The sequence below is a fragment of the Terrapene carolina genome, unplaced genomic scaffold (genome assembly GCF_002925995.2).
Source record: "Terrapene carolina triunguis isolate 2854851 unplaced genomic scaffold, T_m_triunguis-2.0 Scaffold179, whole genome shotgun sequence".
Classification (NCBI taxonomy): domain Eukaryota; kingdom Metazoa; phylum Chordata; order Testudines; family Emydidae; genus Terrapene; species Terrapene triunguis.
The window spans coordinates 4,294,127-4,309,759 of record NW_020664530.1 but is presented as its reverse complement, the minus strand read 5'-3'; the positions used below and the strand labels follow the sequence as shown (position 1 = coordinate 4,309,759).

At 51.5% G+C, this 15,633-nt stretch overlaps 1 protein-coding gene across 2 annotated transcripts in view; it reads left to right on the top strand.

Moving 5' to 3' along the window:
* LOC112103624 (thiamin pyrophosphokinase 1-like) overlaps positions 1–15,588 on the top strand; it is a 599,015-nt gene extending 583,427 nt beyond the window's left edge. For both annotated transcript variants that reach the window (XM_026654049.2, XM_026654047.2), the window contains one exon: positions 14,025–15,588. In XM_026654049.2, the coding sequence (XP_026509834.1) occupies positions 14,025–14,146 (122 nt within the window). In that variant the 3' untranslated portion in view covers positions 14,147–15,588. The remainder of the gene's footprint in view (positions 1–14,024) is intronic.
* The last annotated feature ends 45 nt before the right edge of the window (positions 15,589–15,633 follow it).

The following is a 15,633-nucleotide window of genomic DNA, read 5'->3' as shown; positions in this document are numbered from 1 at the left end:
CATTTTCACCAAAATTCCAATTCCGAGGGGGGAAAAGGAGGAAAAAACTTCCAAGATCAAAACAAGATGTTTCAACATTATTGGATATAAACTTTTGATTTTTCCTTTTGAAATGACTTTCATTATAAATTTTCTTATTCTGTATTATAATTATAAAATAAAGTCAAAATAGAAAAAGCAATTTTTCTGTTCTGAAACGGAATGAAAACAGATTTTGAAATCTCAAAATCCCCTCAAAAATATAACTTCTGTTCTCTGCCTAGGTCTATATGGAGGTATAAATAGCAGTAATGGGATGGCACTAAAAAAAGGAAAATTTAATTGGAGTGAATAGCAGAAAAAACTTCCTGAAAAGAGTAGATGAGCTATTACTTGGGACTTTTCAAGCTAGATTTGATACAACATAAGAACATGGACTATGGTGAATAATCTTGCATTGGCCAGGGAATGAAGGGATCAGATATTAATAAATAGAGCTTTACTGTTTCTATTTTCTGATACTTTGAGAATATTATAACCTAGCATCATGATGTTGTGACACAAACATTAGGATGTAATAAATTTTCCCTGTAAGACTAACAGTTAAACATAGAAGCTGCATTAGTTCTATTACCTTTGCCAGCTCAACTCTACTTCGCCACACATTACTGCTCATTTGCTGTCTTAAAAATGTGCTTTCTTAATTACACTAGTTGAAATGTTGGCTGGGTGTGAAAGCAAATCATTTGAACTTTTCCATTTGAACTGTGTGAATCAATAAAGTGTTGTTTATATCCTTTTGCATGTTCACCTCTGTTTCCATCCTTGCAAAGAAGAAAATCCTGTGTAGATGAAGATAAAAGGCTCCCCCTATTGGATAGAAAGGAAGTTATTACTGACTATCTTTCTTTTAACTTATGTTTGTAGTGTTGTCGCTGTGCTGGTCCCAGGGATATTAGAGAGACTTGTCCCTCTTTTAACTTACTTCATTTTTAACATTTTATTCATGAAGATGTACTGGTTCCAATTTTGTTTTATTAAGCTGACAGGTTCTTAATGCTTGCTTTGTTACTGAGCCTTTATTTCATACTTGGAGATGAAACAATAGGAATCATTTTCATAATATTAAGCAAGGTGCAATAAATACTACTATTAAACCATCAGATTTATAGAGGAAAAGTCCTGGGCTGAACAACAGATAGGTTGTTTAGGGGTTTTTTGTGTTTTTCCCTAAAGCTGCAATGTATAATCTGTGTACTATATTCAAAGATGACAAAATTAAATGTCTGTGAGACAGTGTAAAGAAATTTTATGACATTTCAGATCATAAACAGCTTCTACGAGCTGACTTGATCATATAAATGTTTAACTTGATCATCAATTTTTAGCATGAAAGTTCAGAAATGCAAAGTTGGTTTTAAAGAAATAAGATGAACTGCAAAGCTTGCAAAACAAAGCATGCAAACTATTTTAAGGCCTTCTCCAGAGGAAAGGATTCTCCATAGGCCTCTATGACTAGACAGCTTCAGAGGCTGCTCTCTCTTATGATTGAGTAGTTCTCCCATTGACTCCAATCTAATGAAAATGCCTAGCTGTTACACAGAGCTTTTCATCAGTGGGTCTCAAAGCACTTTCAAAGGTCAGTATTATTATCCCCATTTTACAGATGGAGAAACTGAGGCCCAGAGATGTGAATTACTTGCCCAAATTCATCCAACAGGCCAGTGGCAGAGTTGGATATAAAACCCAAGTCTCTCCTACATGTCTGTCCAGTGCTCTAACGCTAGCCAGCCATTATATAGTCAGCCGACACTAACTCCTTCCATTCTTCTGACCTTTATCTAAGAATAACTGTAGCATGAGTCTTATTAGTCCTGGAGTAACTCTGCACCACTGTGCATATGCAGAATTCGCGTCCGCTGCAGATTTATAGTGATATACCTATCTCATAGAGCTGGAAGGGACCCTGAAAGGTCATCAAGTCCAGCCCCCTGCCTTCACTAGCAGGACCAAGTACTGATTTTGCCCCAGATCCCTCAGTGGCCCCCTCAAGGATTGAACTCACAATCCTGGGTTTAGCAGGCCAGTGCTCAAACCACTGAGCTATCCCTCCCCCCAGACTTCTGACAGGGAAACAAAGGGAAGCCATAACACCTGTCACACGCCCCTCCCCAGCAGTGCAGGCATGTCGTTTTGGGTGCCTGGAGCAGCTGGCGGAGAGGTAAATCATGGGGTAGGGGGGGAAGAAGAGGGTGAAGCCACGGCTGGTGGCTCCTACCCTGCGCCAGGCTCAGCTGCTAGTCCCGGCTGGGCTGGGGGAGGACAGGACTTCCTCTTCCCCTGTAATGAACAGCTGGGGCTGGGTCAGACCCACACCCAGAAACCTCCCCGGCTGCAGGAAGCTCCATACTGCATCGCTTCTCAGCCATAGTGGGAGGGGTCACTGTACAGGGAGCTGCACCCCTGTCCACCCAATTCTCGTGCTTCTGGACCGCTCATACCGAAACCCCCGCACCGAGCCTTGCCCCCCTGCACCCAGAACCCCCTTACCAAGACTACCACACTCAACCCCCCACTGTACCAACCTTCACCCCCTGCATCCAGAGCCCCTGGCCAAGCTCCACCCCCGCACTCAGACCCCTCAGCTGAGCCCCAACCCCCTACATCTACAGCCAGACCACCCCCCGCTGAGCCCCCTGCACTCAAACCCCCAACCCGACAAGCCCCACCTCCCTGTACCTGGACCACCCTAATGAGCACTCAGACACTTATCAACTGAGCCTCAACCACCTGCACCCAGACCAACCCCCCCACCCACCCCACCAAGCCCCACTCCCCTAGCACTCAGACCCCACCGCTGAGCCCCTGATACCCCCAACTAACCCCATTCCCCCCATACCCAGAGATGAGCTGCCAGAATGTTAACAACCGGTTCCCTACCGGGTCTTCGGCGCTACTCCAGGGCTCTGGGGGCTATTTAAAGGGCCCAAGACTCCCCTGCTTCTACCGCCCCAGCCCTTTAAATAGCCCCCAGAGCCCTGGGGTAGCAGCGGCGGGGCTCTGGCAGCTATTTAAAGGGCCCAGGGCAGTAGAGACAGCGGGAGCCCCGGCCCCTTAAATAGCCCCCGGAGCCCCGCTGCCGCTACCCCAGGGCTCCAGCAGCGGGGCTGTGGCGGCAATTTAAAGGGCCTGGGGCTCCAGCCACTGCTGGGAGCCTCAGGCCCTTTAAATTGCCGCCTGGGGAAGCCAGGCTGCCCCGGTACGGCGCACCGGCTCCTGCCAGTACGCCGTACCGAGGCGTACCGGCTTACTTTCATCTCTGCCTGACCCCATCCACCACTACCCCGACAGACCCCCCGGAACTCCCACACCTACCCAACCCCCCCCGTTCCCCATCCCCTGACTGCCCCCCCGAGAACCTCCACCCCCTCCAACCGCTCCTTGCCCCTTATCAAACCCCTCCTCCCAACCCCGGCCCGGCCCCCTTACCATGCTGCTCAGGGCAGTGTGTATGGATGCTGCGCAGCCCACTGGAGCTCACAGCCCCACCCCCTTACCATGCCGCTTAAAGCGGCAGGAGCTGCAGAGCTGCCCAGGAGCGGTCCAGAGCGCTGGCGCCGGGCTCTGCGAGAGGGGGGAAGGCAGAGGAGGGGCCGGGGGAGCCTCCCCAGCCGGGAGCTCAGGCAGGCTGGACAGGACGGTCCTGCAGCCCGGAGTTTGCCCAGCCCTTTAACAACCGGTTCTAAACCGGCTTCTAAATTTAACAACCAGTTCGTGTGAACCGGTGCGAACCGGCTCCAGCTCACCACTGCCCAGACCCCCCCGCTGAGCGCCAACCACCTTCACCTGGATGCCCTTGCAGAGTCCCATTGCCCCTGCACCTGGAATCCCCTCGATGAGCCCCTGTGCATCCAGAAACCCCCCCGCGCACTCGGACACCCCCACACCCAGATTGCCCCACATAGAATCCTCTCAGTCCACATCTGGATTCCCCCACAATAAGTCCGTCCACACTTGGATCCTGCCGGGCTGAGCCTGTCTGCACACACCTAGTACGCCTGGCGCAGAGGAGCAGGGCCCCAGGGTGTTTCTGGGGCGGGCCTGGCCCTTGCACTGTGTCAGGGTCAGGTACAGTCTCACCGCCGAGTCCATGTCCCATGGGGGAGCTGCAAGGTGATCGCCCACCTCCATGCAGCCAGTGTCCTGTGCTTCCCACTACTGCCATGCTGGAGCCTTCACATTTATTCATTGACAAAATTTGCAGAATTTTAAAGTATTGTGTGCAGAATTTTTATTTTTTTGGTGCAGAATTTTCAAATTTTTGGCTCAGAATTCCCTCAGGAGTAGTTTTTGTCTGATACAGCCCTCCTGGTACTATAACCTGTGTTCTTCTTCGAGTGCTTGCTCATGTCAATTCCATTCTAGGTGTGCGTGCACCCACGTGTGCAGTCATCAGAGATTTTTACCTTAGCGGTATCCATAGGGTCGGCAGTGGCGCCCCTTTGAGTGCCGTGCTCAGGTGCCGGTATATCAGGCACTGCTGACCCTACGCCCTCTCAGTTCCTTCTTACCGCCCATGGGAGTTAGTCAGAACGCCTTTCCTTGCATTGCAAGGGCTAGAGGTTTTTCGTCTACTGACTTCGAGCCTTAGGGTCTTGTCAATAGTTTGTCTATAGTAGTTAGTGTTAAGTTTAGTTAGTAGTTAGCAGTTAGGGTCTCAGAGGGGACTTCACCCCAGGAGGGGTATGCCCCAGGCTCCAGGGTTTAAGCCTTGCATGGACTGCCACAGGCCTATGCCTCAAGTACTTGGGGGAATCACACATTACAGAGAAGTGCCGAATGTGTAAAAACGTCCTGCCCTGCATGCAAAAGGAGCGGGATATTCGGCTACAGGCGCTCCTCATGGAGTTCACCCTGCGTCCGGCCTCCATGCAACCCCACCAGGACTCACCAAGTACATCGGCCTTTGTGCGCAGTGCACCCCTGTCACCGGTGCCCGAAGAGAAGACCAAAAAGCATAGCTCCCCGGCACCAGGCAAAAAGGGCCATGGGTCATCAGGCAAGGGACCTGCTACGGGCTGCCCAGCCACTTGGGAGCTGCACGCTCGTACCTCCCCAGTTGGGGTCCTTAGCCCCGTGAAAGGTCCACCACCAACTCCTGGGAGCGGCATGGGACCTAAAACCTTGACAGCACCAACGCTTTCACAGGCTCCCCCGGCGCTGAGCACAGGCCTCCGCCTGCACCGCCGATGCAGCACGTGCCTCAGGAACCAGCAAAGGCTTCCCACGAGGGCAAGCCAGCTGCTAAGACCATTCAGGGAGCAGTGGAGTGCTGCCAATCCCCCAAGACGAAGCAGCGCTCTCCACCGCCGCACCACAGATCACTGGAGTCACAGCCCAGACCCTCTGGGGCTCGCCCTCAGTCACTGGTGCCACGTTTGCAGTCCCTGCCATCTCAACGCGGATTGCCTAGAGGAAGTCGCCAATCTCTGTACTACCGACGCCATTCACCCTCCTGCCAGTCATCCTCTCGGCACACACCCCGATTGCCTGCCTTGTGGGAGCGCTCCTCATTGCGCCCCCAGTTCCCCCGGCACCAGTCCCCACGATACAGGCACCAATCACCTTGTTCTGGGCACTGGTCTCCGATGGCAACGGTCAGCAAACAAACCCAGGCATTGACTGCCCCACCGTGGTCACCAGAAGGAGATTCTTCCAGCACAGAAGCCCAGTTCAGCCCCTTGCCTAGACTGCACCAGCACGAATGGGCACCTGAGGCCGTGTCAACATCAACAGCGACGACTTGGCAACATGGCCAGTGGCCAGCGCAGAGGCCTTATTTGAGCATGTGGGGAATGCTGGTTATAGCAATGCCCCCTTCACACCACTCATCAGCCGCCGCCTCGGAGCAACAGCTGGTGGCACCAACAGCACTAGGCTCGGTGCAAGAGGCACACTCGGAGGTCGAGGCAGAGGGAACTGCACCCCGGGGACCAAAAGCGCTCCTTTTGAGGGTGCGGTCGAGAGCGACACCCCAGTCACCTTCCAGGATCCACCCCACTCTTCAACCGTCTTTGTCCCTTCTGTTCGGCCTGGTCCCAAGTCACCTCGGACTGTTGGGTGCTGGACATAGCATCTCAAGGTTATGCCCTGCAGTTTATGGCTGCCCCTTCCTCCCACCCCTGTCCCTCTTCAGGGACCCTTCTCACAAGCAACTACTCGTTCAAGAGGTCAAAAACCTCCTGCGCATGGGGGCAGTGGAGGAGGTCCCTCGGCACATGGCAGGGAAAGGTTTCTACTCCCGTTATTTCCCAATCCCGAAAGCAAAAGGGGGCCTCAGACCCGTTTTGGCCCCTCAACGCCTCAACAAGTCTCTCAAAAAGTTGAAATTTCGATGGTCTCCCTGGCCTCCATCATCCCCCCCCCCCCGGATCTGGGAGGCCGGTATGCTGCCCTCGACTTGAAGGACGCCTATTTCCATATCTCCATATTCCAAGGTCACAGACATTTCCTCCGTTTTATAGTGGGTGAACGCCATTTCCAATTTACGGTGCTCCCCTTTGGCCTCTCATTGGCCCCAAGGGTCTTCACGAAATGTATGGCGCCAGTGGCGGCTCACCTCAGATGTCGAGGGGTCCAGGTCTTCCCATATCTCGACAATTGGCTCATCAAGGGCAGGTTTTGGGATCAAGTGCAGAGAAGCTTTGATCTGGTGCATTCCACCTGGGCCTGTTAAACAAGAAAAAATCCACCTTACGGCCAGTCCAATGCATAGAGTTCATAGGGGCGGTTCTCAACTCCAAGCGAGCCAGGGCCTTCCTCCCGGAGGGATGTTTTCAGGTCGTGTCGGACCTGATCTCCCATGTGAAGAACCATCCGCTCATTACGGCTTACACCTGCCTGCGGTTGCTGGGCCACATGGCTGCCTGTATATACATGGTTAGTTGTGCCCAGTTCCACCTCGTGCATCTGCAAACATGGCTGGTGTCGGTTTACACCCCCAACAGACACGATCCAGACCGGGTAATCATAGTGCTGGATCACATCCTGGAGTGGTGGTTGAACCCTGGGTCAGTGCTGGAGGGTGTTACCTTCGCGGCCCCAACCCTGACACTGGCCTCAGATGCTTCATACCTGGGCTGGGGAGCCTACCTGGGCGAGTTCAGCACTCAAGGCCGCTGGCTGAGAGACGATCTGGCCCTTCACACCAATGTCAGGGAGCTATGGGTGGTTTGCCTGGCCTGCCAGGCGTTCTTGCCCCACCTGAGGGGCAAGGTGGTGCAGAGCCTCACGGACAATACCGCCGCAATGTATTACATCAACAGGCAGGGCGGAGCCAAGTTGTCGGCCCTTTGCCAAGAAGCTCTCAGCCTTTAGGACTTTTGTGTGCGGCATGCCATTCATCTGGTAGCCGCGCACCTGCCCGGGACCAAGAATGTGCTAGCAGATCGCCCCAGCAGAACCATCTCGTCTCGCCACAAGTGCTCGCTCCATCCGGAGGCAGCCAGTATGATCTTCCGAAAGTGGGGAACTCCCCAGGTGGACTGGTTTGCGTCCCGCCAGAACAGGAAATGTCATGTGTTCTGTTCACTCTGGGGGATGGACAGGGGTTTCCTGTCAGATGCTTTCCTGCTTCTGTGGTCAGGAGCCCTGATGTATGCCTTCCCGCTGGTGCCGTTGATCCACAGAGTCCTCGTGAAGCTCAAATGGGACAGGGTGAGGGTTTTCCTGATAGCCCCCGAGTGGCCTCGCCAGCACTGGTTCGGCATGCTGCTGGACATTTTGATAGCCGCGCCGCTGCGACTCCCTCTCTGGCCTGACCTGCTGTCCCAGAACCATGGCAGTCTCCTGCACCTGAACCTGGAGGCGTTGCACTTGACAACATGGCTGCTGCATGGCTGAATGCGGAAGAGCGTGAATGTTCGACCCAGGTGCAACAGGTCTTGCTGGGTAGCAGAAAGCCCTCCACCAGAGCAACTTACTGGGAGAAGTGGAAAAGATTCACATGCTGAGCTTCGGATTGGTGCATCCGGGTGGAGCAGGCCTCGCTGCAGGTGATCCTGGATTATCTTCTGCTCCTCAAACATCAGGGCTTGTTCCTGTCATTGATCAGGGTCCATCTGGTTGCTATTTTGGTTTTCCACACTCCCCTCCTCCCCGTTCCAAGGAAGATCGGTCTTCGCACACGACATGGTGGCCCGGTTCTTGAAAGGTCTGGAGCGTCTTTACCCTCATGTCCGGGATCCTGTCCCTCCCCAGGATTTGAATTTTGTGCTGTTGAGGCTCATGGGGTCTCCCTTCAAACCTCTAGCTTCCTGCTCTCTTCTCCTTCTCTCCAGGAAGGTTGCATTCCTGGTGGTGGTTACGTCCTCTCACAGAGTGTCTGAGATCAGAGCGCTTACATCAGAACCACCCTGTATGGTGTTGTACAAAGATAAGGTCCTATTGCGGCTACACCCAGCATTCCTGCCCCAGATAGTTTCCCAGTTTCATACTGGCCAGGACATTTTCTTTCCGAAGCCCCATAAATCTGAAGAGGAGCGCGGGTTACACACCCTGGACATCCGGAGGGCGCTGGCCTTCTATATCGATAGGACACAGTCGTTCTGTAAGTCAACACAGCTGTTCATTGCAGTGGCAGACAGGATGAAAGGTCACCCTGTGTCTGCTCAAAGTATTTCATCCTGGATCACAGCCTGCATCCGATACTGCTACGAGCTGGCGAGTGTGCCTCCACCGGTGATAGTCAAAGCGCACTCTACTAGAGCGCAAGCGTCGTCAGCGGCTTTCTTAGCCTAGGTGCTGATCCAAGAGATCTGTAGGGCTGCTACCTGGTCGTCTGTCCACACATTTACATCCCATTATGCACTGACCCAGCAGGCCTGGGACGATGCTGGCTTGGCAGGGCAGTGCTGCAAGACCGTGAACTTTGAGCTCACCTCCATTGGCACTGCTTATGAGTCACCTAGAATGGAATCGACATGAGCAAGCACTCGAAGAAGAAAAAACGGTTACCCACCTTTCATAACTGTTCTTCAAGATGTGTTGCTTATGTCCATTCCATTACCCACCCTCCTGCCCCTCTGTCAGAGTTGCCAGCAAGAAGGAACCGAGGGTGTAGGGTCGGTGGTGCCTGATATACTGGCACATGAGTGCGGCACTCAAAGGGGCACCACTGCCAACCCTACGGATACCGCTAAGGCAAAAATCTCAGATGACCACGCACATCGGCACACCTAGAATGGAATGGACATGAGCAACACATCTCGAAGAACAACAGGAAAGGTAGGTAACCAGTGATGAGCTGCCAAAATCGTAACAACCGGTTCCCTCCTCACCCCACGAGGGGGTCATGGCCCACCCCCCGGGACTCCTGCCCCATCCAACCCCCCGTGTTCCTTGATGCACCCCCCACCCCAGGGACCCCTGCCCCATCCACCCCCCTTCCCTGTCCCCTGACTGCCCCCCGCCGCTCCATCCAACCCCTCCTCTCATTCCTGATGGCCCCCCGGGACCCCTGCCCCATCCAACCACCCCTTCTCTCTGTCCCCTGACTGCCCCTGGAAACCCTGCCCCTGACTGCCTCCCACCGCCCCATCCAACCCCTGCTCCTTCCTGACTGCCCCCCCGGGACACTTGCCCCCATTCAATCCCCCTGTTCCCTGCCCTCTGACCGCCCCAACCCCTATCCACCTCCCCATCACCCCCTGAACTCCCCTGCCCTCTCTCCAACACCCCCTCCCTGCCCCCTTACCGCGCTGACTGGATGTGGTTGGCTGCGCTACAGTCCAGCCACGGCCGGAGCTGGGGGGCCAGGGACGTGGGGCTGGAGCCTGGGGACGTGGGGCCTGGGCAGGAGTCGCGCAGCCGGAGCCCGGGGATGCGGGGCCAGGAGACGCGGCGGGAGCCAGGCGGCCGGGGCCAGGAGACGCAGAGGGAGCCGGGCGGCCGGGGCCAGGGGACGCAGCGGGAGCCGGGCGACCAGCCGGGGCCAGGGAGGGCCGCGGCGGGAGCCAGGCGGCTGGGGAAGTCCGCCGCCGTGCCCGGAGCCGCATGACTGCGGATGCGGGGCTGCGGCCGCCACCGCTCCCGGACCCGCGCTGCCAGAGCTGGGCCGCATTGCGCCACAGCAGGAGCCGGGCAGCCGGAGCCCGGGGACGTGGGGCCGGGGCAGGAGTCGCGGGGCTGGAGTTGTGCGGCCGGGGCCGGAGGACGCGGCAGGAGCCGGGCGGCTGGGGAGGGCCACGGCCGGAGCCGGGCAGCTGGGGATGCGGGGCCGCGGCCGGACCTGCACTGCTGGAGCCGGGCCGCGTCACGCCACAGCAGGAGCCGGGCGGCCGGGGCCACAGCCGGAGCCGGGCGGCCAGGGACGCGGGACCACGGCTGGAGCCGGGGAGGGCGGCCGGCCGGAGCCAGGAAGGGCCGCGGCCAGAGCTGGGCAGGCGGGGATGCGGGGCCGGGCAGGGGTGCATGGCCCTCCTTGCTCCCCCACTCCCCCTACCTTAGCTCCGTCTTCCTAGGCCTGAGCGGGAAGCCTCCTTGCTTCTCAGCCCTCCCAGGCTTCCCGTGCAAACAGCTGATTCGCGGGAAGCAGTGGGGAGGAGAAGCAGGGGGGAGCATTCATGGGAGGAGGCAGAGCTGAGGTGAGCTGGGGCAGCGCGGGGAGCGCTTGTTAAATTTAAATGCCCTTTTAGAACCGGTTGTCCCACGCGGGACAACCGGTTCTAAAAGGGCTTCTAAATTTAACAACCGGTTCCCGCGAACCGGTGCGAACCGGCTCCAGCTCACCACTGTAGGTAACCAGTTTGGGGCGGGTATGGTCTTGACCTAACATAGTCGCTCTTTCCTGTTGAATTTCTGTATTCCTGTATGGCAGTCATGCTGTGGGGGAATGTTATCAGGGTGGGGGAGTAAAAAACGCAGACCACTCCGTGATCCGAAAGGTTTCCAAGACCTTTAGTGACTTAGGGAAGAATTTTGAAGGGGCTGTGTGAATTGGACACTACCATAATGAATGCTGACAGAGGAGAGAAGCCTCTCCTTAACAGTCCCAAATCAGCAACTAAAGTGAGGGTAGGGCCTATAGGAGCAGCAACTGAAGGTTTGACCTGAGGAAGGATTACTTTAAAATAAGTATATTATAAAGTTAGGCCTAGTTCTTGTCTGTCCTAGTTCTTGAGGCTATGCAGAGAGATTGTTTTGCCCTAGATTTATGGCAACTCCTCTAGTTTGTGATTTAAGATGAGGGAGATAGTCCCGCATAGTGAGTTGTGGAAGGCAAGGAGCCAGTCAATGCACGTGAACTGCCCAGCCCACATTCATGTCTGCAATGGGAATTTCTTTGGGCCTTGGGCTGCAGATAAAGCAGCCCACTACTTAGTTGATAGATGTAACTTTCCATGCTTTGTGCTCCCAGAAAGCAAAGACTTTTTCATTTACATTGGGCCACTTAATTGCAAATCCAGAGGGGTCCAGCTTCAGATCCACCACAACTGATGCATTTTTGCTGCATAAGTTGACAGGGCGAAGAGACCACAGACATGGTCTTGCTGGTCTCTACACACTCCTGAGCTCTGTTTCTGAAGGTCTCCCTGTACCCTGACATGTAGATCGTGCTACCATTTTGTGGATTATGTGCTTATTTTACCCATCAGCTAGTAATAAAGTAACTGATGGATAAAATAAGCACATCTTGTAAATATTTTCCTCTAATGTGGCTTGCAAAGGCCTTAGCCTAGTGATACTGCTTAGCAGAAATTGGGGATAATCTTGGAGTTCATGCTCTTGCTAAGCAGAAATTGGTACAGGACATACTGATCTTAAAATACACACATGGATGGACTTTATAATCTTTATATATAGAGCCCTGCAAATCTGTGAACCTTTTTGAGGATAGTGGAGCGGATGCAGATACAACAGGACAGGGCTGTATGGATCTGGAGTGGAGACAGAGATGCATTCACACGGGGCCAAGCCAAGCCCCAAACCGCTTTGGAGGCGCTTTGCCTCTTCCCAGTGCCCGCTGGGCAGCTTATAAAGCGCAGCCAGGGCCCCAGCCTCCATTCGCAGAAGCTGCAGCCGCTTCCCCCCGGCTGGGGCTATGAAGCCAGGAAACATGTCAAAGAAAAGAAAATCCAATTTTTGACAGAGCCTGGAGTGCTTTAAATAGGATAAAAAGTCCGCCGACCAGGCTGGGAGCAGCAAGAAGGGAGAGTCAGGGGGAAGGGGGAGAAAGTAAGAAAGTCGGTGCCTGGCAGGGGATAGAGTCTCCATGAAGTGCCAAGGAGCAGGGCCGCCTGGCTGACCACTCAGGGAGTGGAGGGATGAAAGTCAGTGAGCCCAGGGATTAGGAAGCAGGAATGGGTGAGAAGATCTGGGAGCCCATCCCTATCCTCTCAGGCCAGGTCCCCGCAGGAAGGGCAGGCCCATGCGTGCGGCGGGGGCTCCGAGCCTGGGCCCCGTCCTGTCCCGAGGCAGCAGGCCCAGTACCTGGCAGGTACATCTTGAGCAGCAGCAGCTGGGCTCCGGTGCCGTGTCTCATGGCAGTGCCTGTCCCACGGTGTCCGGCTTGGGCAGCCTGGGGGGTGCAGCATGCTCAGGGCCGGCGGCAGCAGCTAGAGCTAGGCATCAGGTCAGAATTGGGGCTGTCCAGCAGCTTGCCCCCCTCCTCCACACCACCCCTTCCCCCCAGTCCCTGCCCTTGTGCTGCCTCTTCCCTGCAAGACCCCCTCCCCCCTAAACCCCCCGCTCCCTTCCACCCCTCCAGATGGCTTGCTGCTGCAGGTACAGATAGAGGTAAAAGTCAGCTAGCAGATCGCAGGTTGATCCTGGCCAATGCGAATCCATTTATATAATGTAAGAAGCTACTTCGCTCCCTGGAAAACTACTGCCAGTTTGGCGGTGGAAGGTAACCCAGAACAAAAATGGCCCATAGCCTTTGCCCCTTCTTCATTGGTCTGTGCATGGAACAAGCTCACTTCCTGAGCACCTCAGCTACAAGAGAAATTGCTTAGAATAGTGGTTCCCAAACTTTGGTATGTAGAGCCTTGCTCATGTATCTCAGTTCCAGCTGTAGTTACATTAAAAGCTAAAAATAATAATTCTAATATAAACAAGCTTTAATGACTAGAGATCCAATGTATGTGGTGTACATCATCTTGCATGGGAGATATGTGGCAAAGGTACAAGTACACCCCAACTTTTAAATTGGTGGTAAAGGAGTATGACAATTTTCTCTTCTTTTAATCATACTGGCCTTTAAAGATCCCCTGGTACTTCATGCAAGTGTAAAGGAATCAGCCCTGCTATCTTGGCCAAATTCCAACTTGAGTAATTACAATTCTGCCTACCTAAAATTCCCCTTGCAGGAATTTCAGTTGGCTACTACATTCAGTTCCCTTCCTAAACTATTACTGTGCATTGTTAAACAGCTGTTTTCTTCTACCCCTGGGTTTTCTTCATTCCAAAAGGAGATGATGCCTATATTTTGTTTATGAATCACTCTGGGCCAAAAACGTACTTGATTCATGTAAGTTGTTTCCTTCAGCTGCCTTTCAAAAGCACCAGTATTTTTAAAAATGTGAATTGATGATTGAACTACAGCTGAATTCTTAACTTAACCTACAGTGGAAAATGAAGGATTCTCTCACCTATTCTTATTTTCAATTAGTTTATGCAGACAAAATAAATTTCAAACACACACATGCTACTGTCAGTTGCTGGCCTGTGCTTTAAGATTGGTTATATTTTACTTTGTTATTCTGTAGTAGAGATGATGGATTTAATTTTTAGATTTATGCACAATTACCTTTGAGATGGCACATATTGATTCAAGAATGGTTTGGATATAAACATTTAAGGAACAAAAGGATTTATATAGATTTTTAGAGTATATTGTCCTCAGTGCCGTCAACATGAAATTTAAACCTCCTTAACCAGAGAGGAAATAAATGTCACTTTGTTTACTTATTTGGCAGTTTGTTTTTTAAATGCCTTTGTAAAGAGATTTCCCTGGTGTTTACTTAAATTATTTTTATTATTTACAGCTAATCATGTGCTAAAGTTTGGAACACTTGTCAGCACTTCAAATACCTACGATGAATCTGGAGTTGTGACCATAGAAACAGATGAACCGTTGCTGTGGACAATGGGTATCAAAAATGCTTAAGATTATAACTGCCTTTCTTTCAGCTAACCAAAGACTTTAAACATATTGGAAAATTTCACTCAGTAACAGAAACAGAATTACTGTGCCAGCAGTAAAAAAAATATTTTTTTTTTTTTTTGGAGGAGCAGAGGGAAGGGAAAGACAGTGGAGATCAATCGGTCAAGTGAAAAATATTTAGGAAGATAGTCTGTTTTGTCACTAGTATCTCATTCTAGTTCCATGTGTAGGACACATGCACTTCCTAAACCAGCAGCACTGAAAGGGACTAATGAGCATAGACTGACCCACTTTACTCCTTGCAGGAGTGCGTCCATATTAGGTTTTAATATTACTGTTAATCAGTGGTTGAAGAATCTGTTCTCAAGTCAAATTTTAATTGATGTATTATGTATGTTCTTGACTTACAATACTGCTGTACTACAGTACTTGTTTTGTATAAGTAAACCTTTTGCTGTTTCATGTGACTAGAACAGGCTGATCTTCTACCCTGATGTTTAGTAACATAACTCAAGTGAAGTAGACATAAAAGCTAATTGCAAATTTTAAAGAAAAACAGCAATAAATAATACCGCTGCAGTGAAGTTTAGAATAGCAGGCTGAGTATTTCTTTTAATGCTGCTGTCTGTACTGCCATTTTACTTCTACTTTCCAGCATCAAGTACTATTTACAAACTTCTAATTAACAGAAGGTGAGCAGCATTAAACTAATAAAGTGCTAGTAAACTGTTAGTGTGCAAGCTTTTATAGATTAATAAGTTTAGATTTGTCACAACTGTATGAGCTTTGTATGCAGAAGTTCATGCAAGTTCTTTAAACAACTGGATAAAGTTGCATTTTAATTTGTAAAATTTTAAGAGACTGCTGTGATAACCAAACTGGTATATTTTCTTTTAAAGAGTTTGTGGGTACAGAATGCATACGTCATTGAATAGATGCTAAACACGATGGTATATAACAAATTTAATGCTAATGTTGGTGTCAAGTTGCACCATCTTGAAAAGCACTGTAAAGACATTAGTGGAATCCAAAACTGTTTGGTAAGGAAGGATAAGGGCCCTCAGCTGACAGTGTGATCTGTAAGTATGTATTTCAGTTGTTGCCTCTTACAGAGATGGTGTTTAGAACAAGATCTGAAAAACTACCCTACTTTTTGTAAGTAAAACCAAAGATTACTTCAGCTCAAAGACTAGAGTGAAGTCTTTTCAGCTTGCTTTATGCTTCTGACAGCACTTTATATAGGCACATTCCTTTTTGTAGGGGTCTCCCCTCCCCCGCTTACAAGACACAATATAGGAAAATGGCAGTAGGTTAGTGTTTAATATGAACAGATTTAGAATTGGGTTTTAGTACCACCTAATGCTGGGCCAAAATATGTAAAGAATTATTCTACTACTGAAAGCAAAAACCAAGAAAGGCAGTTCAGTCACTTTACCTCATCTCGTACAATGAGCAACACACAGTGGTAAGTTATTTATTTACTGAACCTA